Raw genomic sequence first — 24070 nt, forward strand, 5'->3', positions numbered from 1 at the left:
CAGCCTGTCCTGCCCAGCCTGGCATGGCGGCATGGAAAATGCCAGCAGCGTAGCATCTGCAGCAGAGCTGTCCATCTGATATAGAGCGAGGAAACAAGGCTAGGCCGGACCAGACAGCCAGGAGAGACAAGGGAACCGGGGCAGAGGAAAGACATGAGAGAGTCGCACTCCTGCAGGGGAACAAAGGAGAAAGGATCCAGCACCACAGAAGCCCAGGGCGCTGAAGAACTCTGCGAAACACAGCGTGTCTTCGTCCCCTTGGGTGCAGAGGGACTGGGCTCTGCAGTCGAGCGTCAGCGCAGGAGCACGGAAAGGGTTCGTCTGTTTGCGTCAGGAAGTCCATGAGTCAAGCTCTGTTTGGTCCCTGGGGAGCCAACAAATTGTCTGTCTCCCTTCACGTGCCCACTGTGCTCCTGACAGTGGAGGGGGGGGGTTGGTGGATCCATGTAGTGATCTGCAGGCGTTTCTGGGCCGTGTCTGCCGGCGGTGTATGCATGCGTACCAGTCTGCAGGGGGGCGCGACTGGCTGTGGCCAGGAGCCCGGCATTCTCATGGGCTGTCCCGCAAACAGTCCTCTCAGAACTTGCCTTGCTTAAGTTTGTCGATGTGGTAGGTGAGCTTCAGCGCCGGACCCAGCTTCAGCCCCATGTACTTCATCATCATGTCGCTCCGCAGCAGGAGCATGGCTTTGCCGTCAATCTCCTGGCACCAGGGAGCAAGAGAAGGTCAGCATTAGCGAGGCCTGCTCTGCCCTGCAAACCTGGCACTGCCTGGCGCCATCACTAGCCCCAAATCACTGCCAGGCTTAGCCAGGGCACCCCTGGAACTCACTCTCCCAAGAGTACCGTGGGGGCGGCACTAAAGGACGCTGGCGCCAGGGCTGGGCAGGTTTTCCTTCCCTACAATTCACTAGGTTCTTATAAACCCCATGGGAACACTCGACTGACGCCAGCCCAGCAAGCGTCTGTGTCAGCCATTCCCAAGGCTTTCCCTCCCTACTCACTGCCCTGCAGCTCCCACCAACCCAGCCCAGCCACTCCGACGGGCAGGAATCCTTCCCACCTGCCCGCCCTGGGCCCAGCGAGAATGACCCGACATACCGGGGGGCAGGTAATTCCTACTGTGAGGCTGGCTCCGGTGGCACTGCCTGGTGGGGAGGGGCTGCCGTTTAGAAGAACGACAGGGTCCAAGAGAGCAGGACATTCCTTGCAGTGACACCCTCCGTCTCCCCCCCTCATCCTCAGCCCCACAAGGAAATCACAGCTGCTAAATCTTCCTCTGTCTGCTGCCTCTCAGCTCTCCCCCGGGGGCTGATCAAGGACACTCAATGCATGCCATGGCTGGGGCTGTTAGACAACAGGGATGGTTTGCTCCATTCATAAGGGGGGACCGGGGGTATTTGAGGGCTCTCGGGGCATGCACTAGAGCAGCTCGAAGCTGTGGTCTGTGGCCCATGGGGGCTGTTAAAGACCCACCTGGCTGCCCACATGATACTGACTCCCCCCCCCACCCTTTGTTTCCAGCTGTTCCTAAAGATACCCAGGTTTGTCCCTGCAAAGAGCAGCCTCACGTCTCTGTGAAACCAGCGAGAAACAAGGCTCTTGTAGCCACTACTGCGTAGGAGGAAGTCAGGAAAGAGAATGTGCCTCCTGCCACGCCCAGGCGGAACCCCGCTTCCATGTCAGCCATTGCTGTGGTGCCACGCGCAGGTGGGCGACTGCCAGGGGAAAGGGAAGTAACATGCTGGATGCTTGGGGCCTTGTCAGGTCTGGGCAGTGGCTGCTAAACCCCAAGTTTCTGCCTTTTCCCTTCACTCCTGAGGAAGGGCTGGCAGCGTGCAGTGGGGGTTAGCAGGGAAAGCCGACATGCCCCCAAAAATGAACTCTGAAAGTACAAAGGTGAATGTGATCATGAAACTGATTAAACAGCTACTCTGAGGACTCCCACAAGACAGCCGAACAGGGATGTTGGCTTGTGTCAACACCAAATTCCATCCCACAAGCACTTTGGGCTTGTGCTATTTTGAGGAGTAGAATGAATTACTTTATGGGCTTTGTCTAATGATGTTTTCATCTTCAGATTCCCCCTCTGTCCCTCACTCGGAGAGAAGTCTGTCCAAAGACGGGATTTAAAATCCGGGTTCTTCTGAGGTGGGTCTGTCCAAGAGACAGGCCAGAGCCAGCCAGGGTGCAATGCTGCTGGAGTTCTTTACTTCCCATGGTTATTAACTGCATTAACCTGCACTTTTGTAGCGCCTTTCACCCAAGCATTTCACACACTTACAAGCATCACTCACTTTAGCCTCCCTGCACCCCATGCACGGGAGCCAAAGGCTGCCCTCCCCGTTCAGCAGTGAGCAAACAGAGGCATGGACTGATCAGGGGAGTTGCCTAAGGCCACACAGCGGATCTGTGGCACAGCCAGGAATTGAACCTTGGCCTCCTGACTCCCAGTCCAGTGCCTTAACCCCACAATTGTTCTCCTTTGTTTCGGGTTTATTTACTATCCCCCACCTCCCCCGATCTAGCCCTTCCTGGGCAGCAGGCAAAGCTCTCCCAGTGGGAAGAGGAGCTGACCGGAATCACTACTTGCTTCCATGAGACCTAAGGCTCAAAGCACTGCTGAGGGGCTGCCTGCATTGAATGCTGAGCATGGGTGAGCTGATACAACTGTCAGCTCACCCCAGGGTGGCCAGACACAAACATCAATGTCTCCCCCTTTAATTTCAGGCTGTAGCCTAAGGGAACAAACATTCAACCCCCTCAGCAGCAGGTCTCTGCCTGGCAGGGGCAGGTTTCTGGAAAGGCTGAGCAAGCTTCACTTCCTGTGATTCCCCCCGCTGGAGGCAGAGTCCGGCTACAGTCCACATTGTCAGCCAGTCCCACACCATGCATGTCAAACGTGCCTGAGGCGTGAAACCTGAGCTGGACAAAACCCTCCCTCAGCGCGAGAGGGTGGGAACACCCGGTTCCAAGTGACTGAAGAATCACTTCTGAGCACGCTCAGTGGGCATCTGCTAAATTTAGCAACTTATTACTGGCCCCCACCTTGTGACATCATCACTCATCATTCTCTGTGCCTGGCTAGGCCACGAGCTCTGAAGGGACAAGAGGCTGTCAATGGGACAGTTTCCAGGGGGCAGATTTTAGATGCCTCACTGAAACACACACACAAAAATCCTCTAACAAACAACCACTCAACCTAAACCCAACCAACAGCTACTGTGATTTGAGGGCTCTGAAACTTTCGGTCCAATCTGCACTATCCTGCAAATAGTCACTTTTTTTTGTCATGAAAACATTTCTCAGAACTGTAGACCCAGCGCCTGTGGCGTTAACTCTTGGTAAAGCACCAGGCACTCTTCTCATATAATTTGAGAAGTATCTTCCCATTTCAGAGCCATCTGTACTGTCAACTGATAGAAGTGTCTCCCACCAAGCAGCAGCAGCTGCCAACATGCCTCCTCAAACGGACGAGATCACGAAATTTAAGAAAGTCACCAGCAGTCAGGACATGCAACTTTCAACCTGAAGCTGCAACCTGCCCTCAGGGAGCGTAAGGCCTGCTGGGGATTCCAGCCCCATTCCCGGAGAGCACGTAAGCATCTGAGTAGCACCACTTGGAATTCAGCATGTGCTTAAATGCTCTGCTGGAACACGGCCAGGTGCTCAGCACCTCCCAGGTTCAGGTGCACGCAGCACGGTCTTGTCTTGTTTTTCTGGCTGCACCTGCATTACCATTTAGGATGTGAAAGGATAGTAGAAAGTAACAAAGTGCCTGCTGGAACCTTAGGGCTGGGGTTTCCACCCTTGTTGTAATTTTAACCATATTACTGAATTACTGCAGGGTTTTACATTTAACAGAGCTACACAAAGACACACAAACCTGTCCTGTGGGGGAGGAAGGGTCTTTTGACCAGCAATTTGCTGTCATTCAATGGGATTCACCATGAAGGAGACATTTCCCTGCAGGGGAGGTGCATTTCAAGGTTCCAGGAGTGACCATTATTTCATTAAAGGGAGTAAATAATATGTGGCACAGGCTTTTTCGGTGCTGAAGACTCTGGGTCCGATCCCAGCTGAGAGCTGGAATGCCTGCCCAGGTTCACAGCCTTGGAGAGCTTCTCAATGCTCTGCCCTGTCTCTCAGAAGATACACACAGATGTTTACATCACTTGAGGAAATGATGCCACCTCTCACCGGGGCAAGGCTAGGTTAGATCTCTCCAAACACAGCCCTAGTAAAGGTACATTGGAGGTGACCCTGCACTGGCCAGAGAGCTGGACATCAGCATCTAACTGGGCTTTTCTGCCTCCATCTCTATGACTGTGAGAGTTAGCGTCACTGGAGCACCCTGATTTACACCGGGAGTATCCGGCCCTCCAGCTGGACATACACACAGATATATTTACGTGTTTTCGAAAGAGATCAGCGTGGGGTCCCAGCTGTGGGTCAGCTTCTCGTACGAAATGCATCACGTCCTCCACTGTCCAGGAAGTGGGGTCTCGGCTGTTCAGCCGGGAGGTGTCTCTAAGTCCTAGGTATCTATCAGACCCTGAAGAGTGAGACAATGAGAGAGAAACAGTTAGAGCATCAGCATTCTGGCCGATGTCAGCACAGTGCTGGTGAGGATAGTGCTGGGGTGCAAGGGTGGAGATCAGCACAGTGCTGAAATAGACATGGGCTGGGAGCTAGGGCTGAGGACAGCAGTGTGGTAGCATGGACGGGGGTGGGATGAAGGCTGAGGGCAGCAGGGCGCTGGGGCGGACGGGGGCGGGATGAAGGCTGAGGGCAGCAGGGCGCTGGGGCGGACGGAGGCGGGATGAAGGCTGAGGGCAGCAGGGCACTGGGGCGGACGGGGGCGGGATGAAGGCTGAGGGCAGCAGGGCGCTGGGGTGGACGGGGGCGGGGAATTAGGGCTGCGGGCAGCAGGGCGCGGGGACGGACAGGGGGATGAAGACTGAGGCAGCAGGGCGCGGGCGGGCGGGGCGGGTTGAAGGCTGAGGGCAGCAGGGCGCTGGGGCGGACGGGGGTGGGATGATGGCTGAGAACAGCAGGGTGCTGGCGCGGACGGGGGCGGGATGAAGGCTGAGGGCAGCAGGGCGCGGGGGCGGACGGGGGAGGGATGAAGGCTAAGGGCGGCAGGGCACTGGGGCGGACGGGGTGGGGAATTAGGGCTGAGAACAGCATGGTGCTGGCGCGGACGGGGCGGATGAAGGCTGAGGCAGCAGGGCGCTGGGGCGGACGGGCGGGATGAAGGCTGAGGGCAGCAGGCGCTGGGGCGGACGGGGGAATTAGGCTGGGGGCAGCAGGGCACTGGGGCGGACGGGGCGGGATGAAGACTAAGGCAGCAGGGCGCTGGAGCGGATGGGGCGGGAATTAGGGCTGAGGGCAGCAGGGCGCTGAGGCAGAAGGGGCGGATGAAGGCTGAGGCAGCAGGGCGCTGGGGCGGACGGGGCGGGATGAAGGCTGAGGGCAGCAGGGCGCTGGGGTGGACGGGGTGGGAATTAGGGCTGAGGGCAGCAGGGCGCTGGAGCGGATGGGGCGGGAATTAGGCTGAGGGCAGCAGGGCGCTGAGGCAGAAGGGGCGGGATGAAGGCTGAGGCAGCAGGGCGTTGGGGCGGACAGGGGCGGGATGAAGGCTGAGGGCAGCAGGGCGCTGGGGCGGACGGGGCGGGAATTAGGCTCAGGGCAGCAGGCGCTGGGGCGGACGGGGTGGGGAATTAGGCTGGGGCAGCAGGCGCTGCGGCGGACGGGGTGGGGAATTAGTGCTGAGGGCAGCAGGGCGCTGGGGCGGACGGGGCGGGATGAAGGCTGATGGCAGCAGGGCGCTGGGGCGGTCGGGGCGGATGAAGGCTGATGGCAGCAGGGCGCTGGGGCGGTCGGGGCAGGATGAAGGCTGAGGGCAGCAGGGCGTGGGGCGGGATGAAGGCTGAGGGCAGCAGGGCGCTGGGGCGGACGGGGCAGGGAATTAGGCTGAGGCAGCAGGGCGCGGGGCGGACGGGGCGGGATGAAGGCTGAGGCAGCAGGGCGCTGGGGCGGACGGGGCGGGATGAAGCCTGAGAGCGGCAGGGCACTGGGGCGGACGGGTGGGGAATTAGGCTGAGAATGGCATGGTGCTGGCGCGGACGGGGCGGGATGAAGGCTGAGGGCAGCAGGGCGCTGGGGCGGACGGGGGCGGGATGTAGGCTGAGGGCAGCAGGGCGCGGGGGAGGACGGGGGCAGGATGAAGGCGGAGGGCCGCAGGGCGCTGCGGCGGACGGGGCGGGAATTAGGCTGAGGCCAGCAGGGCGCTGGGGCGGACGGCGGGGGGAGGACGGCTGCGGGCAGCAGGGCCCTGGGGCGGACGGGGGCGGGATGAAGGCGGAGGGCAGCAGGGCGCTGGGGTGGACGGGGTGGGGAATTAGGGCTGGGGCAGCAGGCGCTGGAGCGGATGGGGCGGGAATTAGGGCTGAGGGCAGCAGGGCGCTGAGGCAGAAGGGGCGGGATGAAGGCTGAGGCAGCAGGGCGCTGGGGAGGCCGGGGGCCGGATGACGGCTGAGGGCAGCAGGGCGCTGCGGCGGACGGGGCGGGAATTAGGCTCAGGGCAGCAGGGCGCTGGGGCGGACGGGGTGGGGAATTAGGCTGGGGGCAGCAGGCGCTGCGGCGGGGCGGGCGGGAATTAGTGCTGAGGGCAGCAGGGCGCTGGGGCGGACGGGGCGGGATGAAGGCTGATGGCAGCAGGGCGCTGGGGCGGTCGGGGCGGATGAAGGCTGATGGCAGCAGGGCGCTGGGGCGGTCGGGGCAGGATGAAGGCTGAGGCAGCAGGGCGTGGGGCGGGATGAAGGCTGAGGGCAGCAGGGCGCTGGGGCGGACGGGGCAGGGAATTAGGCTGAGGGCAGCAGGGCGCGGGGCGGACGGGGCGGGATGAAGGCTGAGGCAGCAGGCGCTGGGGCGGACGGGGCGGGATGAAGCCTGAGAGCGGCAGGGCACTGGGGCGGACGGGGGCGGGATGAAGGCTGAGAATGGCATGGTGCTGGCGCGGGGGCGATGAAGGCTGAGGGCAGCAGGGCGCTGGGGCGGACGGGGCGGGATGAAGGCTGAGGCAGCAGGGGGCAGGATGAAGGCTGAGGCAGCAGGGCGCTGGGGTGGACGGGGCGGGAATTAGGGCTGAGGGCAGCAGGGCACTGGGGCGGACGGGGGCGGGATGAAGGCAGAGGGCAGCAGGGCGCTGGGGAGGACGGGGCGGATGAAGCCTGAGAGCGGCAGGGCACTGGGGCGGACGGGGTGGGAATTAGGGCTGAGAACGGCATGGTGCTGGCGCGGACGGGGCGGATGAAGGCTGAGGCAGCAGGGCGCTGGGAGGACGGGGCGGGATGAAGGCTGAGGCAGCAGGGCGCTGGGGTGGACGGGGCGGGAATTAGGGCTGAGGGCAGCAGGGCGTGGGGCGGACAGGGCGGGATGAAGGCTGAGGGCAGCAGGGCGCTGGCGGACGGGGGAATTAGGGCTGAGGGCAGCAGGGCACGGGGCGGACGGGCGGGATGAAGGCTGAGGGCAGCAGGGCACGGGGCGGACGGGGCGGGATGAAGGCTGAGGCAGCAGGGCGTGGGGCGGACGGGGCGGGATGAAGGCTGAGGGCAGTAGGGCGCTGGGGCAGATGGGGGAGGGATGAAGGCTGAGGGCAGCAGGGCGTGGGGGTGGACGGGGGGGAATTAGGGCTGAGGGCAGCAGGGCGCGGGGGCGGGATGAAGGCTGAGGGCAGCAGGGCACTGGGGCGGACGGGGGCGGGATGAAGGCCGAGGGCAGCAGGGCGCTGGGGCGGATGGGGGTGTTGAATTAGGGCTGATGGCAGCAGGGCGCTGGCGTGGATGGGGGTGTGACGAAGGCTGAGGGCAGCAGGGCGTGGGGGGGGAATTAGGGCTGAGGACAGCACGGCGCGGGGGTGGGCGGGGGTGGGAGTTAAGGTTGATTTACCCCCTCCCCGGTTTGTGTCTCATCCTTTCTGAACCATTGCCAGACACCATGTTAAGAACGCACCTGCCAGGTCCTGAGCTGTCCCTTTTCTCTTGCAGGGTCAAGAGAGCACCCTCCAGTTCTCCCTAGAGCTGCAGGCTCCACTCCTCCAACCCCCTCCAGGTGCCTGTGACCATATCGCCTCCTGCCTCTCGTCTGATTCTTCTGCCCTCCCCTCACGGCCCCAACAGTCCCTGCTCAGCATGGTGTCCCTTGCGCCCAGCTGCGTTTCCAACTACTACCGCATCTCCTTCCTTTTCTTCCTCTTCCCAATTCATTCAGTGCATCATTCACAGCCGCTGTCTGCAGCTCCATTCTGGAATCTGGATTCCGTCCTTGCCAAGGGCTCTGACAGCCTCCTGTTGGCCCAGCTCCACCCTCATCCCATTCGCCTGCTCTGCTGCTCATCACACTGCTGAGCACTTCCTCTTTGCTGACATCATGTCATCAGAGACACCTTCACTCTGCTTCATCCAGCCCAGCTGGTGAGGTCACCCTCCTTGCCTACCGTTCTGACCCCCAGCCTGAACGCCGAGACTGCCTCCCTTCTAGACTGGATAAGCTTCAGAGCTTGTGCAATTACTTTCAGTGTCTCACAAAACTCTGTCCCTGCTTACTTATCCACTCGTTTCTTATCAAGTCCAGGCCCCTGGGAACTGCTGGGATGGGGTGGAAAGGGGGCTGAATTACAGAGGGAGGATGGCAAATGTATCACATTTGTTAAACAAAAGCAGAACAAGGACAGTGAACATTAGCCTGATCACTCTAATCCTGTGTTATACTCACTTCCCGCACCCAGCATCTTCCTTTGTCCTTTGAGCTCTTTGGGGCAGGGACTTTCTGGGTGTTTGGGAAGCTCCTACCACAGTGGTCCCCAAACTTTATACCTTTTGCCCCCCTTACCACACCCCCTCCACTCCCCAAGCTGAGGCTGCAGCTTGTGGGGGGGAAGAGGAGACAGATGGGGTAAGGAGGTCAAGACTGGGGCCACAGCTGAGGGTGGGGTCGGCAGCTGAGACACCGGCAGCCTGGACCCTGGCAGCTGGGGCCAGCAGAGCTGGGTGGCACTCCCTTCCTGCTCACCATGGGCCCAGCCATGCCCCTCAAAAGTTCCTCTGCACCCCCCCCCCGGGGGTGTGCACACCATAGTTTGGGGACCTCTGTCTCATAGGCTCATAGACTTAAGATCAGAAGGAACCATTATGGTCATGTAGTCTGACTCCTGCACAATGCAGGCCACAGAATCTCACCCACCCACTCCTGTAACAAACCCCTAACCTATGTCTGAGTTACTGAAGTCCTTGAATCGTGGTTTAAAGACCTCAAGGTGCAGAGAATCCTCCAGCAAGTGACTCATGCCCCACGTTGCAGAGGAAGGCGAAAAACCTCCAGAGCCTCTGCCAATCTGCCCTGGAGGAAAATTCCTTCCCGACCCCAAATATGGCGATCAGCTAAACCCTGAGCATGTGGGCAAGACTCACCAGCCAGCACCCAGGAAAGAATTCTCTGGAGTAACTCAGACCCCACCCCATCTAACATCCAATCACAGACCATTGGGCATATTTACCTGCTAATAATCAAAGATCAATTAATTGCCAAAATTAGGCTATCCCATCATACCGTCCCCTCCATAAACTTATCAAGCTTAGTCTTGAAGCCAGATATGCCTTTTGGCCCCACTACTCCCCTTGGAAGGCTGTTCCAGAACTTCACTCCTCTAATGGTTAGAAACCTTCGTCTAATTTCAAGTCTAAACTTCCTAGTGTCCAGTTTATATCCATTTGTTCTTGTGTCCACATTGGTACTAAGCTTAAATAATTCCTCTCCGATATATTTATAGAGAGCAATCATATCTCCCCTCAGCCTTCTTTTGGTTAGGCTAAACAAGCCAAGCTCTTTCAGTCTCCTTTCATAAGACAGGTTTTCCATTCCTCGGATCATCCTAGTAGCCCTTCTCTGTATCTGTTCCAGTTTGAATTCATCCTTCTTAAACATGGGAGATCAGAACTGCACACAGTATTCCAGATGAGGTCTCACCAGTGCCTTGTATAACGGTACTAACACCTCCTTATCTCTACTGGAAATACCTGGCCTGATGCATCTTAAAACCGCATTAGCTTTTTTAACGGCCATATCACATTGGCGGCTCATAGTCATCCTGTGAACAACCAATACTCCAAGGTCCTTCTCCTCCTCTGTTACTTCCAACTGATGTGTCCCCAATTTATAACCAAAATTCTTGTTATTAATCCCTAAATGCATGACCTTGCACTTTTCACTATTAAATTTCATCCTATTACTATTACTCCAGTTTACAAGGTCATCCAGATCTTCCTGTATGATATCCTGGTCCTTCTCTGTGTTAGCGATACCTCCCAGCTTTGTGTCATCCACAAACTTTATTAGCACATTCCCACTTTTTGTGCCAAGGTCAGTAATAAAAAGATTAAATAAGATTGGACCCAAAACCGATCCCTGAGGAACTCCACTAGTAACCTCCTTCCAGCCTGACAGTTCACCTTTCAGTACGACCCATTGTAGTCTCCCCTTTAACCAGTTCCTTATCCATCTTTCAATTTTCATATTCATCCCCATCTTTTCTAATTTAACTAATAATTCCCCATGTGGAACTGTATCAAATGCCTTACTGAAATTGAGGTAAATTAGAACCACTGCGTTTCCTTTCTCTAAAAAATGTGTTACCTTCTCAAAGAAGGAGATCAGGTTGGTTTGGCACAATCTACCTTTTGTAAAACCATGTTGTATTTTGTCTCATTTACCATTGACCTCAATGTCCTTAACTACTTTCTCCTTCAAAATTTTTTCCAAGACCTTGCATACTACAGATGTCAAACTAACAGGCCTATAGTTACTTGGATCACCTTTTTTCCCTTTCTTAAAAATAGGAACTACGTTAGCAATTCTCCAGTCGTACGGTACAACCCCTGAGTTTACTGATTCATTAAAAAATCTTGCTAATGGGCTTGCAATTTCATGTGCCAGTTCCTTTAATATTCTTGGATGAAGATTATCTGGGTCCCCCGATTTCATCCCATTAAGCTGTTTGAGTTTGGCTTCTACCTCGGATGTGGTAATATTTACCTCCACATCCTCATTACCATAGTGTGCTGCTGTAAGCTAACCACCACCAGCCTTTGCAGGGAGCACTCAGCTCCTCCTTGGTAGGTAAAGAGTTCTGCACAGCTCCCCAAGATCCCTTGTGCTGTTTCTGAGCTATGGGTGAGTGAAGGGAATAGCTTTTCTCTAAAGAGCTGAACAGAGCTGTGGCAAAAAGAGGAGAAGTCTGACCCCTGGCCTGGCCCTGTTGCTCACTGACTGCACTTGCTAAGTCAGAAAACTTTGGTTTGGTTTTACAGACTAACAAATGTTTGAAAGTGGTTCCCTGGGCAAGTAAAGCAGATTTTTCACCCCACTAGGAGGTGGGCACTGAGAGAGACAATGTGCACCTGTCCGCCATGGGGAGGACTGGCAAAGCATCAGCCGTTGGAGCCTGCTTCATTGCTGCCTCTTACTACGCTCTGCTCCAGCAATTCAGCCTCCTTGTTTCTCCCACTACATTGAGGGGTTATTTGGAATGTGCAGACATTATTTTTGCCAAATTTAAACTGACAATGTTTTCAATTAAATGGAGAGAAAAGTTCCAGTTTTGAGGGACAAGAAGGGAGCGGCACAGCAGGCAGGGGGGAGGAGTTTGTGCATTGTAAACAGGACCGGCTCTAGAGTTTTCGTTGCCCCAAGCAGCGCACCGAATTGCCGCCCGGCGGGCAGTCCGTGTGCCCTTAGGCGGCAGGCGCGTTTCCGCAGCGGCGGCACCGCTGCAGCTTCTAGGTTTCGCTGAAGCCGCCCCAGACTGCTAAAAATATATGACGTCCCCGACGTGCCGCCACTGCGGAAACGCGCCTGCCGCCCTAAGGGCACATGGACTGCCCCGTCTGTGGCGGCAATTCGGCGCGCTGCTTGGGGGCAAAACAACAGGGACTGACGCCCCTTGCAGAATGCCGCCCCAAGCACCAGCTTGGAATGCCGGTGCCTGGAGCCGGCCCTGATTGTAAAGGAGCCCTTGAACCGCACATTTCTAAGAGAAACTACGTGCCCAGGTCTGGCAATGCAACACCTACAGACATTAGTGACCCTTCAAATGCCCACGAAGCCCACGGTTTGTCAAGCTGGCCTTTGCCAACTGGCACCCATTAGAGAACTGGGGTCTTTTCATTTATTAAAAATAATCAAAGAAATACAAAAAATATGTTAAAGCAACTAAAGCTTCCATGGGTAAGCACTCAAGGGTCAGGACATGCCAAGAAAAGGGTAAACGCGATACTGTAGCTCTATCCTCTTGAGCATATGCATTACAATGCAGCTGTTAAATATGATCACTGCTTATCTTAATGGCACATATGAAGCTAATTAAAAAAATGTTTCCCTATAAGTAAAGCCTGTGTTATAACATACACACAGGCAGACTGAAGGCTGAATGTCCAGCTCTCATTTCCTGTCTCCTGAGCACTGAATTGTGCAACCGTAACATGCCGTTAACAGAGTCTCTGTTTGTACATGCTGCACCCAATTCTCCACTGAGCTGCAGCCCCTCTGTGCGCTCTGCTCCCTTCTAGTGCTTCAACTGCCATGCCTGTCTCACGAGGAGCTGTCATCCACAGAGACCCGCAGCATCTCGACTCTCGGGTGTCGGTGTTAGTTGTGCACAACGCCATGGAGAAGGGGACCCAACTCCTAAGTGTGCAGTATTGTTGCTGGTTTTAACCCTCACAGCCTTGGTGATGTTGTGCACACAATCACACATCATTTTATTACGAACAGATGGATTTGGCACACATGCGGATTTACTGCATTTAGCAGCTTCGCTGCACCTGTCCTACACACCGGTTATTTTATATATATCACAATATAACTGATGTGTCACTAGTGATCGGCAAGCACCCACCCAACTAGGTTCACCTCATCCATTCATCAGCTGGCCAATATGCACCCCATCTGCCCACACATCCACCCCGCATGTTCTCATTCATAACTCAGCTAGTCAGTTCTCCTCACTCTAGCTGCTTCCAATCCATTCAGCTATCACCTCTCAAATCCCCATCCATTCAGCAATCGATTCACCATCTCAACTGCTTCAACTTACACACCCCAACCTATTCATCAACACCTAGCTCATCATTTCTACCCATTCAGCCACTGATCTCCACATCCCTATTCAGCCACCAAGCCGTTCCCTGACTGTCCACCCACAACTCCACCCACCAACGTACCATCCATCTCTAGAACGTATGTCTAACAAACTGTCTGTTTAACTGACAATGGAGAGGTCAGTCTTGGGTACTTGCTGGCATTAGAAAGCTGTAACCGGAGCCAGCCAAGCTCCATATTGCCAAACGAAGAGCCTTGGACGGACGACTTACCCCCAGAGCTAAGCCTACGCAAGGCAGAAGCATTGCCCTGAGTGAGGCTAGAGGGCTGGTGCAGATGCCTGTATCCCTGCAAGCGATAGTCTCTGCAGTTCCTGCTGGGGCTGGATGAGTTGACAGAGTTCAAGGCAGAGTCCATTGGGTCCAGGCGAGGTTCCAGGGGACCTGGGAGGCCGTCTCCCAGAACAAAGGTTTCACCTGTAAGACACCGAGCTGCAGTCAGAACCAATACGGGGTATGCAGTACACAGTTACAATTCTATACAGTAACAGCAGCATTCCTTGTACAGTGTGCTGGAGAAATCAGACAGAAAGGGGTCATTTACCAAGTGCTGCAACGGGGTGTTTGTCTAGCAAGTTTCAGTCCTGCTGCTCCTGAGCGTCAGTTAGCTGCAGTTATGGTCCATACAAAGATGTGCACTACCTGTTCCTTTTGTAGCAACAACACCAGTCCCACCCTGCACACTCATCCTCCTGCTGCTTCCATGAGCTCCTTCCTTTGACTGCCAGTGGCAGACAAGGGTGGAAAGTCGCCTGTTCTGAGTAAGATTTGGAAATGTTCCCTAAATCCACGCAGAAGGGGAATTCCTTCTCTGGCTCACAATTCCACCAGTGAGAACAGGAGCTCTGGGACAATCTGGGTTAAAGGCATTTGTTCTTTCCTGCCCTCCCCCATACCTTGCTATCATCCACTAATGTGAACCCTCCCTCCCGAACCGAGCACCATCTCAGCCCCCTGTTGGGTGGGGGAATTGGGCCAGGGAGTGAATTGACACCCCTCCCTCCCCCGTTCTACACACACACACGCACACACACACACAGGTTCTACTGCTTGAGAGGAAGACAGAACTGGCGGTGGCTTGCAGAGCCCATATGGGACATAAGCCTTGCCTGCTGTGCTTATCCTTACTGCTGGCCCCTAAGCCCTTGTTCTAAGAACAGCTCTCTGAGTGGAGGGAGGTGTTGGCTTGGGACCCAGAACCACAGGACTGGGCTGAGCCCATTCTGGGTCATTCCCTTGCTGCAGGCACTAACCCTCAAGGGACGGGCCCAGCTGACTGGCTTTGCTCAGGTTTTCTAATTGTTGACACAGGCCTTTTATGGACACTGGCACAGGCTTTCCCCAGACACAGGCAGCACCCAGCTCTCTTCATCAACCACCAGGGTTCGTTCTAATAACGACACGCGCCGTTGTCACTGCCGCTGTCAGGCTGGCTCCAGCACCAAGATGCCATTAACTATCAGCCACTGTCCCTTCCCACCTGCCAGGAGGGCTCTATGCATATACAGAACTGGGCTCAGTAACGTGCCCAACAGGCTGAAGTTCTCCCCACTGAAAATAAGACTTCCCCGAGGGTCTAGCAAATAGAGGCGGGGAGGCCCTGCCATGCAGCTGGGGCCTTAGCAGGGATGGAACGTTACTGCAGCTAGTAACATGGCTGCTGAGCTTCAGCGAGGCCTTTGCAGCTGTGATCAATGGACGCCCTCACACTACCGCTCCCCTGGTGCCAGTGAGAGGGAGGCAGCGGGCAGCAGGGTACTCTCGATGCAGGCCCACAGGATTGGAATTCACTTTCTCTCCAGCTCAACTTGAGCCAGGATTTACTGACCTCTGGGGCACCTGCTAGGTTCCCCTTTTCCCCAGGCGATGGGGGAAGGCTGGGGACGAGATGTGGGGAAGCTGGGCTGTATGATCTGGATGGTTTATATGATGTTCGTAGGGATGATTTACAGCTTAAGCAAGTGCATCTAATGCCCTGGGATACTCTCCTCTGCTGTGCACGTTACTGTGCATGTTTTGTGCAAGAGTCTTGAACCGTCAGGATAGATTCTGTTAATGAATGCATGGCCGCTACACGACAAAGTCAGCTCCGCCAGCCCAGAGCCCTAGGGAACCATTCCAGACAACTCTTTGTGAAGGACCTGCTAAGTCTAACTGCAAGAGAAGAAAGCGGTTAATGGACCAAGGTGCATTGCTTTTGTACCACAGGTTATGCTATGCAGCCATCACAAGACACTCTTCCCATACTGGCCACAAGAGCAACTTTTCCCAGGGCCAGCAAAGAGACTCTTACAACAGTTCTGAGTTATTTGAGTGGCTACTCAACCCTCCACCCCCCTCCAAACAAAACAAAACAAACAAACAAAAAACAAACAAAAAATGCTGGCATAGGGGAATCAAATGCATTTGTCCCGGCACAGAATTCAAGCTGCTCTTTGAAGAAGGATCGCAAATTCTCCAAACATGCCAAAGCCTCCACCCTGATAGGCAGGAGGTGCTCAAAGTGACACTGGGAGCACAGCATTCAGTCACAATTCCCAGCTTTCAAACCTGCCAACGCATGACAAACGTGACCCCCATGTAGGTAAAGTGGAACACCTGGACTCTGCTGCATCTTGCACCATACATGACAAATGCTAATGTCTTTTAATGTAAACCTATTACGAAGGCTGTTTTCTCTCTGAATGAATTAAATGAACCGTTTTTTAAAGAAGAAAGTTGGAAAAACAAATTTCCTGTGCAATGAACAAAGAGGAGCCATTCGAACAGTGACACTGCAGGCTTGTCTGAGGCCTTGTGGACACTACAAACCGAGCTAGGGCTGATGGCAGTTCAGCTGCAAGCCTAGCCCCAAATCAAACTGCATTAGCACCACTTAAGCACTGAGGTTAGGGCCAAACTGCATTCAGCACTGGAAACCCTCCCCAGCAAGCATTCTCTTGGCAGCGCAGGCAAGGGTTTCCCCTCTTGTAGCTGGAGAACCCACTGCTGGAAGGGCAGATTAGCTGCTAGTTATTTCTAGACTGTTACTCTGCTGACTGAACCCCCTGATGCCTTACATCCTAACCGTTCCCATCACTGGGGTGTTTCTGGACCCCACACTGCACGGCAGTCTGAGCGCTGAGGCTTTGGATGAAGCAATAGCCTTGAGCTGGTCTAGGGTTAAGCGAGTGAAAGGAAAGTGACTTTCATTTCTATTCCCTGGGAAACCTGTTGGCCAGAGGCAATCTTACAGACCAGTGAACTGTGCAAGAAAATCCCATTCGCCTCTGAAAATGGCCTGCACAGATTCTCACTGTGATCCAAGACACGGATTTTATTCCTAATGTTTACTGAACACAGGGATTTAAACAGAGCAACTGATGCTCACACTCATTCCTGGCTAATGTAGTCTGCATCCTTACATCAAGGCCATTCGCACTGCATATCTATTAGTCTAAAGGCTACAGGATGCTTAAAACATATTTACTCCATTACACAAAGACTGCCAGAGAAAGCTCTACAGTCCTGGATCTTTCAGCTCAAATCCTTAGGCAGAGAAAGCTTCCAACTACATCAGCCCTCTGGAAATATCTCCCGTGTGCACACAGGCTGATGGACCAAATGCCAGAAAGGGCTTTCATCCAGCTACATTTGGTCATGTGGCCGAGCACATCCTCCCCAGTATTCATGTGACTGGCAGTTTAGAAGTTGAAAGAAAATCTCCGAGAGCCAAGAGGTTTGGGCAGGTGGGTTTACTTAGCTGGTTTCATGGATGCTGCTCTTTCAGGTAAATCCTGGTAGAGCTCTCATGCTCTAATTGGTGCTGACTGAGGGACCGGATAGGATATTGGGGGGAAAATGGCTGGAAAAGGGAAGCAGGTTCCCTCTAGCACAGAGTCGACCTGTGGCACTCACTACAGCAGGTGGTCATGGAGTACAATACAGTGGCTGGATTGATTAAGAATGCCTGGATAATGTTATGACCATTAACAACATATAACAATAATAGAGACTAAAATAAGGATAGTCAAGTCTCATGCTTCATGGCACAAGATGATCAAAGCCGGGTTCATAAAGAGTTGCTCCATGCAACTGGCTTGGGGTGTACTGTATTTTCTTCATCTTCCTATGAAGCCTTAGGCACTGGCCCCTGCTAGAGTCTGAAAACCAGACTTGCTGGACCCAGGGTTAATTTGGCATTGTAAATCCAATCATGCTACACTGGTTAAGAGTAACTATAAAGAGCCAGGTTTGGGAAGCGATGCTGTGCTCACCTTCCAAAGGGTGACGGTCATTCTTTGGTAACTTGGGGGAGAGAGGAGCGCTGTATGGAGGGGAATCTTGGGAGTATCGCTTTGTACCTCGGCCTGGTCCCTGCAGAGTGCCGTCTAATGAACTGCTTCTGTCTATAAAAGAGAACAAGCCCTACTTAGGAATGGAGACTTCCTGGGAAATTCAGTCCTGCCTGGATCATTTATGACCCATGTCCAACCTCACATTGGCCTGGCAAACCTCTGGGAGCCACCTGGATCTTGATGGCTTCGAATTTAATTTTCATTTTGCAACATTTTGAAAATCAGAGCTATTGGTGATGGCACAAAACTATTAGGTGCTGTAGCCATTCTATCTCCTTCAATTAATTTCATGCCGTTTCTCCTAGTTATACATCTCAATTCACCCCAAACCATCCCTTCCCTCCAGTCTGTGCAGCCTTTACAGACATGCAGGCTTTAGACAATTAGGAAATTCTCTATCCCTTAGTCATTATTTGGCCCAGTTATACCCGGAGTTCTGCAGACCTATCCCTCCAGCTCTCTCACCAGCACTGCTGCTCTTCTCCAAAAGCCCTTCCCTCCAACATGGCTCCAATTTTTGAATACTAAGGTCCTTGCACTGTACGCAGCCTGCCAGGAACAGTCTCAGAGGGCCATCTAACAGGATGATCTGTGATGAGATGCCTCCAGATTTGTATCTGATTTTTTGCAACATTTCACACGGCAAGCTCAGATCCACTTTACTGCCCACAACGACCTCTTGGTTTCCTGAAAAGCTGCTGCTTCCCAAGTGTTTCCAGCCTGCACTTACTTGTGATTTGGGTTGTATTTCCCCCCAGGATGTATGCACACTGGAGATTCCTAGTTCCCAGCCACTAGCCAACAGTAGCTGGTTTCCAGCATGAACCCTGGGCTACCTTCACTTTTGCTAAGCTAGTCACTCACCCATTTTGGAGCGGTGGAGCAAAGGGACAGGATGACCCCTTAGCCCTGGAACCTTTATCGAATTTGAGATAAAGAGCTTGAGAGGGATTTCCTCTCCCATCCCCGCTACAGGATTCCAGCAGCCTGCCATGGGCTCTTGCATGGCAGTCTGTCCCTCCTGCATTGTGGGGTGTCACCACTTAGTCCTTGCTGGGACACTATTTGTCCTCTTGGCAGTCTACCTTGTAGCACTATAATTGCAGAGCTATATTGCAACCTAGGCCTGGTCTACACTGGGGGGGGGGTTCGATGTAAGGTACGCAACTTCAGCTACGCGAATAGCGTAGCTAAAGTCGAAGTACCTTAGTTCGAATTACTTACCCGTCCTCACGGCGCGGGATCAACGTCCGCGGCTCCCCCGTCGACTCCGCCACCGCCGTTCGCGGTGGTGGAGTTCCGGAGTCGACGGGAGCGCGTTCGGAGTTCGATATATCGCGTCTAGATGAGACGCGATATATCGAACTCCGAGAAATCGATTGCTACCCGCCGATATGGCAGGTAGTGAAGACGTACCCCTAGTCTCTGTTGCACAGTGGCATGAGCCAACATGCCCAGGATGTGTGGCATCAGACAGTGAGAGCATCAGCCATGCCAAGAGAACCACAATCCAGCCATGCACAATATGCCAGCAGTGTGGCTCCCTGTCCCGAGGTGTAAACTGAGCTTTCTTGCTGGCACCAAGCGTGTTCTTTCTGTTGGGACAAGAGTCACAGCCACGACAGAAATTACTTAGGTACGACTTAGCTAAATTTTCCATTTACCTACTTCATGGGATCACCTTTCTGTTCTCTACACAAAAAGTCTCTCACCCTAATTCCTAAATGGATCAGTAACCTAGATCAGGTTACATTTCTCAGATTAGCCACGCAGGGAATGAGTGATGCAGAGAGGGTGAGACAGATGAGTGGAGATCTGTTGGCACAAATGGAAATCAAGTAGCACAGGCAGAAAGTGCAGCATCGGGGATCCTACAGGTGTGAGTGACAGTAGACGTCATGCAGTGAACCCCCAAACAGGACTCTGCCGTCCGCACCACTGCCATCTCTTAGCTGAAGGGTAAAGTCTGGTTAGGACATGGTGCTTCGAGGGACACCAGAAAGCCCACCCCCAGCCCCAGCTCCTACCTGGTAGGTACCTGTCGTGGCTGTGCAGCGTGGGAGTGTTGCATATGGTTCAGAGTGAAAGGCTGGTTCCCAAAGAGGTTGTCGCTGCGCAGGTTGTGGCAGAGTTTCTCCAAGAAGCGGAGGACGTGGTGATGCTGTTTACTGCCGGCAGATTCAGAGTGTGCTGTTCCCGATCAAACACGGCTGGAGAGAAACAAACATAGCCTAAGACATAAACTCCCAGGCTGCACAGCCAGCTCCTGTACCTCCACCTCACCTGGCTAACTAAAGCAAACAAAAGCCACTGCTTTCCCCTGGCTTAATGCTGGGGAACTCTCCTCTTTGGGACAGGCCAGAACTAGCCTGCTGCACCAAGCATCAGGTGTGGCTATTGTGCCTGAAAGCTTATCTTTATAGGTGAACTGAAGGGCATGCAAGGACAGGGTCTGTGCTTCCTGCTCTTGAGTGGTGGATAAATATGACCTCAAAGTACTTCCAAAAAAAGTGGGTCAGGGAAGGGACTTGTGTGTGTGTGAGTGAGTGAGTGAAAGAGAAAGAGAAAAACAACAAAAGCTCCACCCCTCACCCACTCCTGGAGGACTCTGGCAATCTTTGGAGAGTCTGGAGTGCAACCTCACAGCTGGAGGGTGAAACCTGTGCTTTGGTTCACTAATGCTGTGCCCCCTCAGCTGCGGCCAGGAGAGCTGCCAAGGGGAACGTTCTCTTTTAAGACATCTGTTGGGTGGTGTCACATTGTCCACCTAAACACTGGGCAAGAAAGAGAAAAGGGAGGCCTTAGGACTAACTGGTTCTCTCTGTGCACTCTCTGGCCCATGGCTCGGGTCCCCGTCAAGGATCCCAAGGAGGAAATGTAGCAGCTTGTAAATTTTACAAGAAGCTTTTGTGTGTGTGAGAGGGGGAGCCAGTGGTAGGATGTCAGAAGGAAATGACTTCGGGCTTGTCTGCATGGTGGAGTTTGGTGGATCAGATTTGTGTGCACTACCAGTTGCGGAATAACTATTCTGAAGTAATCGTGTGCACATGGCCAGCTTTTACTTACTTTCTTTGAATCCAAGGGTACACGTGGCATTTACTCTTTTCACAAGAGGTGCTCAGTGTTCTAAGTGGGTATTTCATGGTCCTGTCCCGCTGCTGGGCTCTGTGCATTCTGGGATTCTTCTCATGGTACATTGTGGGTTATCTACCATAAAGCACTGGAACTCTGAGTCTTGGGGTCAGAGCAGCAAATTCCCATGATTCCTCTCATCACATCCCAGGAGTCATCTGTCTTTTGCAAGTCAGTGCCATTTTCAAACTGCTGTCAGCCAGCATGGAAGGAACACAGTTGTGTACTGCGGTCCAGGCTGCCACACATGTATTTGTGATCACACATCTGGGAAGCTGTCGTGCTGCTGAGCTATTTTTGGTAGAGCAGGATGAAACTGAGCAGCTAATTTTGGCTAATGTTTTTCTGGAGTAGTTTCGCCCTACAGGACGCTGTTTCTGGGTTTGGGATGCCAGCTCTGGCTGGGGGGGAAGGGTAATGATCCTGGCCTGAGGTGCCCAGCACTGGAGGCAGAACTTCAGATGTCTCGGGAAGGGCCCATTCTCATCCTGCGAGGAACCTGAGCTGCAGTGGCATCGTACCAACATGAGAGCTGCCCTCAGTGTGGAGAAGGGCATGACCATCACTATCAGGAAGCTCACCACCCTCAGTACTGCTGATCAGTAGCTAACCAGTTTGGTGTTGGCAGATCAGCTGTCTGGGCTGCTGTCCGGGGTCACAGAGCCTGGCAACGCACAGGAGGTTGTTGATGGATTTGCATGGCTGGGGTTTCTGAATTTTTCAGGGCCTTTGCCATATGCCTATACTTTGCCTCTCTCCCCAGACCTCAGAGTTCATCAAAAGCAAGGAGTATTTCTTCCTGCTGCTCCTAGGCCTGGCTGACCTGCACAGCAGGTTCACCAATATGAAGTGGATTGGTCTGGAGAGTCCATGTTACCAGCTTTATTTAATGAAAAGTGGAAATTTTGCTTCCAGGATGGCTATGGCCATTAATGGTGCTGCAATTCCCCATCAGTGTGGGAGACCCAGCTCAACCTGGGCTTTCCCGGCTTATGAAGCCTTTTACAGGAGACTTGGGACAGGAAAAGGGAGCTGTCTGGCTCTGGCCTGAGTAGCTGCAGAATGACACTGGAGTATGCGTGGAAGGCTGGAAAGGGAGACGGCGTTGTCTCATGATGAAGTGGGAGGCTGCTGTGCAGTAGCTGCCTCATGATCACTGCCTGCTGTGCTTTGCACATCTGAGAGAGCAGGAGAGAGCCTTGCTGATGGGTGGGAGAGAGAGGTACAGAGACTTTCAGAATGTTATGAATGGCTACTGCATGCTGCAGCAAATTCTGTCAAGGCCACAAAGTCAGGGATGCCTTGGGCTCCTCACTGAGGCTAGGAGCTGAAATGTTGCAATGTAATTTGATTGTGCATTGTGGCAGGTTTCACTGCTCTGTAGTATGGACTAGTGAAAACGTTTATTTTGCTTTTAAATACTTTGTGCTATAGTTTTGGGAAAGGGCATTTTATTATAAGTGCATGGAAGAGGGGTATTTTAGCAAGAAGTTTATTTGAACTTCTTTTGTCAAAAATCACTTACTGAACATCAAATAGTGCAAACAACATTTATTGATCAAACCTGTGTATCCATTGTAACATGAACTAGAACATAAACCAGTGCAACACTGTGCATAACAGTGCAAGCTTTATACGCAACATGACAGTAGAAGTGTCAGCTCCATGACAACATGTCACTGAGTGCATATATTAGAGCTACTGTACAAGTCACAGGGCAGGATTTCTTGCCAACAGTCTTCCTTGGCGGTGGAGTAACACATGGAAGAAACCATTGCTTTGCCATTATGAGGTGAAGGGGAGCTGTTTGCAGTCTAAGCGGGTAGGGTGGAACGCCTGTGGCCAGAGTTTTGGGAAGAGTACTGCCTCCCAGTACATGCATTTGCTCTCCGTGGATTGGCAGGGCTGGAGTTGAGGTGGTGGGGCTGTGGGCAGAATATGGCGTTTCATCATGTTCTCGATCAAGACAGTCTGTTCTTCTGCATGAATTCCAGGAGCTGCCTCTTGCCTCTCTCAGCCGCCTCTCATGTTCTCTGTCCTCTCTCTGCAAGAACTTCCTCCACTCCTCTGGCTTCTTATACCCTCTTCTTGCAATGCTGTCCTGAGGTCCTCAAACATTTGCTCCTTGGCCTTCTTTTTCCCTGGCCTTGGAGAGATTAGTCAGAGTATTTGAAGTTGCTAACGTCCTTCTGACAGTGTTAGAATTTTGCCAGAACCTAGGAAGCAAGAAACAGAAGTAGTTATTATAATTGCCATAGGAAATCCAGGAATCCACAGTGATAAATGTTTTTCCTCAGTTTCGAATGCCATTGCAATGGTCCCTTCTCAAACCTGGGGAACAAGCTTTGAGGTGGCAGGGAAGAAGTTTCTCACGCTTACTCTGTCTTTGCACATGACTCCTGTTCTAACTCTAGACAGTTGTAGTGCGGTGGAGGCTGCAGATAGGCAGTGAACTAAACTGGCCAGTGGTTTTGCATGGGTACTGGTGAATGATTCTGCGATTTGCACTGGCCTGGGGCTAGAGAGGGAGTTGCAGAGGCCAGGTTAGTGCAACTGCATAGTGCACCTCTGCAGGCAGGCCTAACTTTGCTGGAGGAGTGTAACCTTACTACAGGATCACAAGAGCACAGAAGGGACTTATTCCAGAAAGGCGATGGAAGTTTAATTCCTCTGCGTTTTAACTCTGGCACTATACCTCATGAAAGTGCTAACAGAGCGTGGAATCTCAGGGCATTGATCAAACTGTGAAAGCAGAAATCTTTTACTATATTGTATTACTATTTTCCATATGTTGAAGTGATGTTTCAATAAGCATGTCTACATTGAGCAACCACACTATAGTACCATTAGCTTGACTGTGTGCAGGAGAGGCTGGGAGCAGTCCACAGTGGACGACTGGGAGAAGGGCCCACAGGGAGTGACAGGACCAGGGGCTGGGAGAGGGGGGAGCTGTGGAAATAAAGTATCAGGGAAGTAAACCCTGCAAGAACCCAAATCTGAGGCATGGACTACCATTTTGAGAAACACGAGAGAAAGGAGACCAGAAGCCTTGGGGGAGTTCACATCCACCACAAATAGTGTTGAGTGGCATCCACTGACCTCCCAGAACAAAGCTTTAACCCCATCGACACAGTTTAATTGTAATACAGCACATCATATTCTACTGCCGAGGCCCCTCTGCCCAGGCACTATCATTTGTGGGGCTGTGTCCTCACTGGGGACCTTTCTGTTCCTCGAAGTCTGAAATTCAGACTCTACCTGGAGAAGAGATTCTGAGAATTTTCTGGGGACACCTCCTCCTCCTCCAAGTCCTGGTCGGGACTGGGAAGGTTTTCCTCGGTGCCTTTGGCACTATCCATGCAATGTACCAGGAAAATCCAATCCA

At 53.3% G+C, this 24070-nt stretch overlaps 1 protein-coding gene across 1 annotated transcript; it reads right to left on the reverse strand.

Moving 5' to 3' along the window:
* Nucleotides 1-6: 6 nt before the first annotated feature.
* Nucleotides 7-19597, reverse strand: LOC120393494 (polycomb protein SCMH1-like). Its single transcript, XM_039518083.1, has 5 exons — nt 19581-19597; nt 17473-17604; nt 13430-13633; nt 4412-4554; nt 7-702 (listed from the first exon to the last, which is right to left on the reverse strand). Exons 3-5 carry the CDS (start codon nt 13572-13574, stop codon nt 577-579), a joined length of 414 nt encoding a protein of 137 aa, XP_039374017.1. The 5' UTR covers nt 13575-13633; nt 17473-17604; nt 19581-19597; the 3' UTR covers nt 7-576.
* Between the last annotated feature and the right edge of the window lie 4473 nt (nt 19598-24070).

The sequence above is a fragment of the Mauremys reevesii genome, unplaced genomic scaffold (assembly GCF_016161935.1).
Source record: "Mauremys reevesii isolate NIE-2019 unplaced genomic scaffold, ASM1616193v1 Contig201, whole genome shotgun sequence".
NCBI classification, from domain to species: Eukaryota; Metazoa; Chordata; order Testudines; family Geoemydidae; genus Mauremys; species Mauremys reevesii.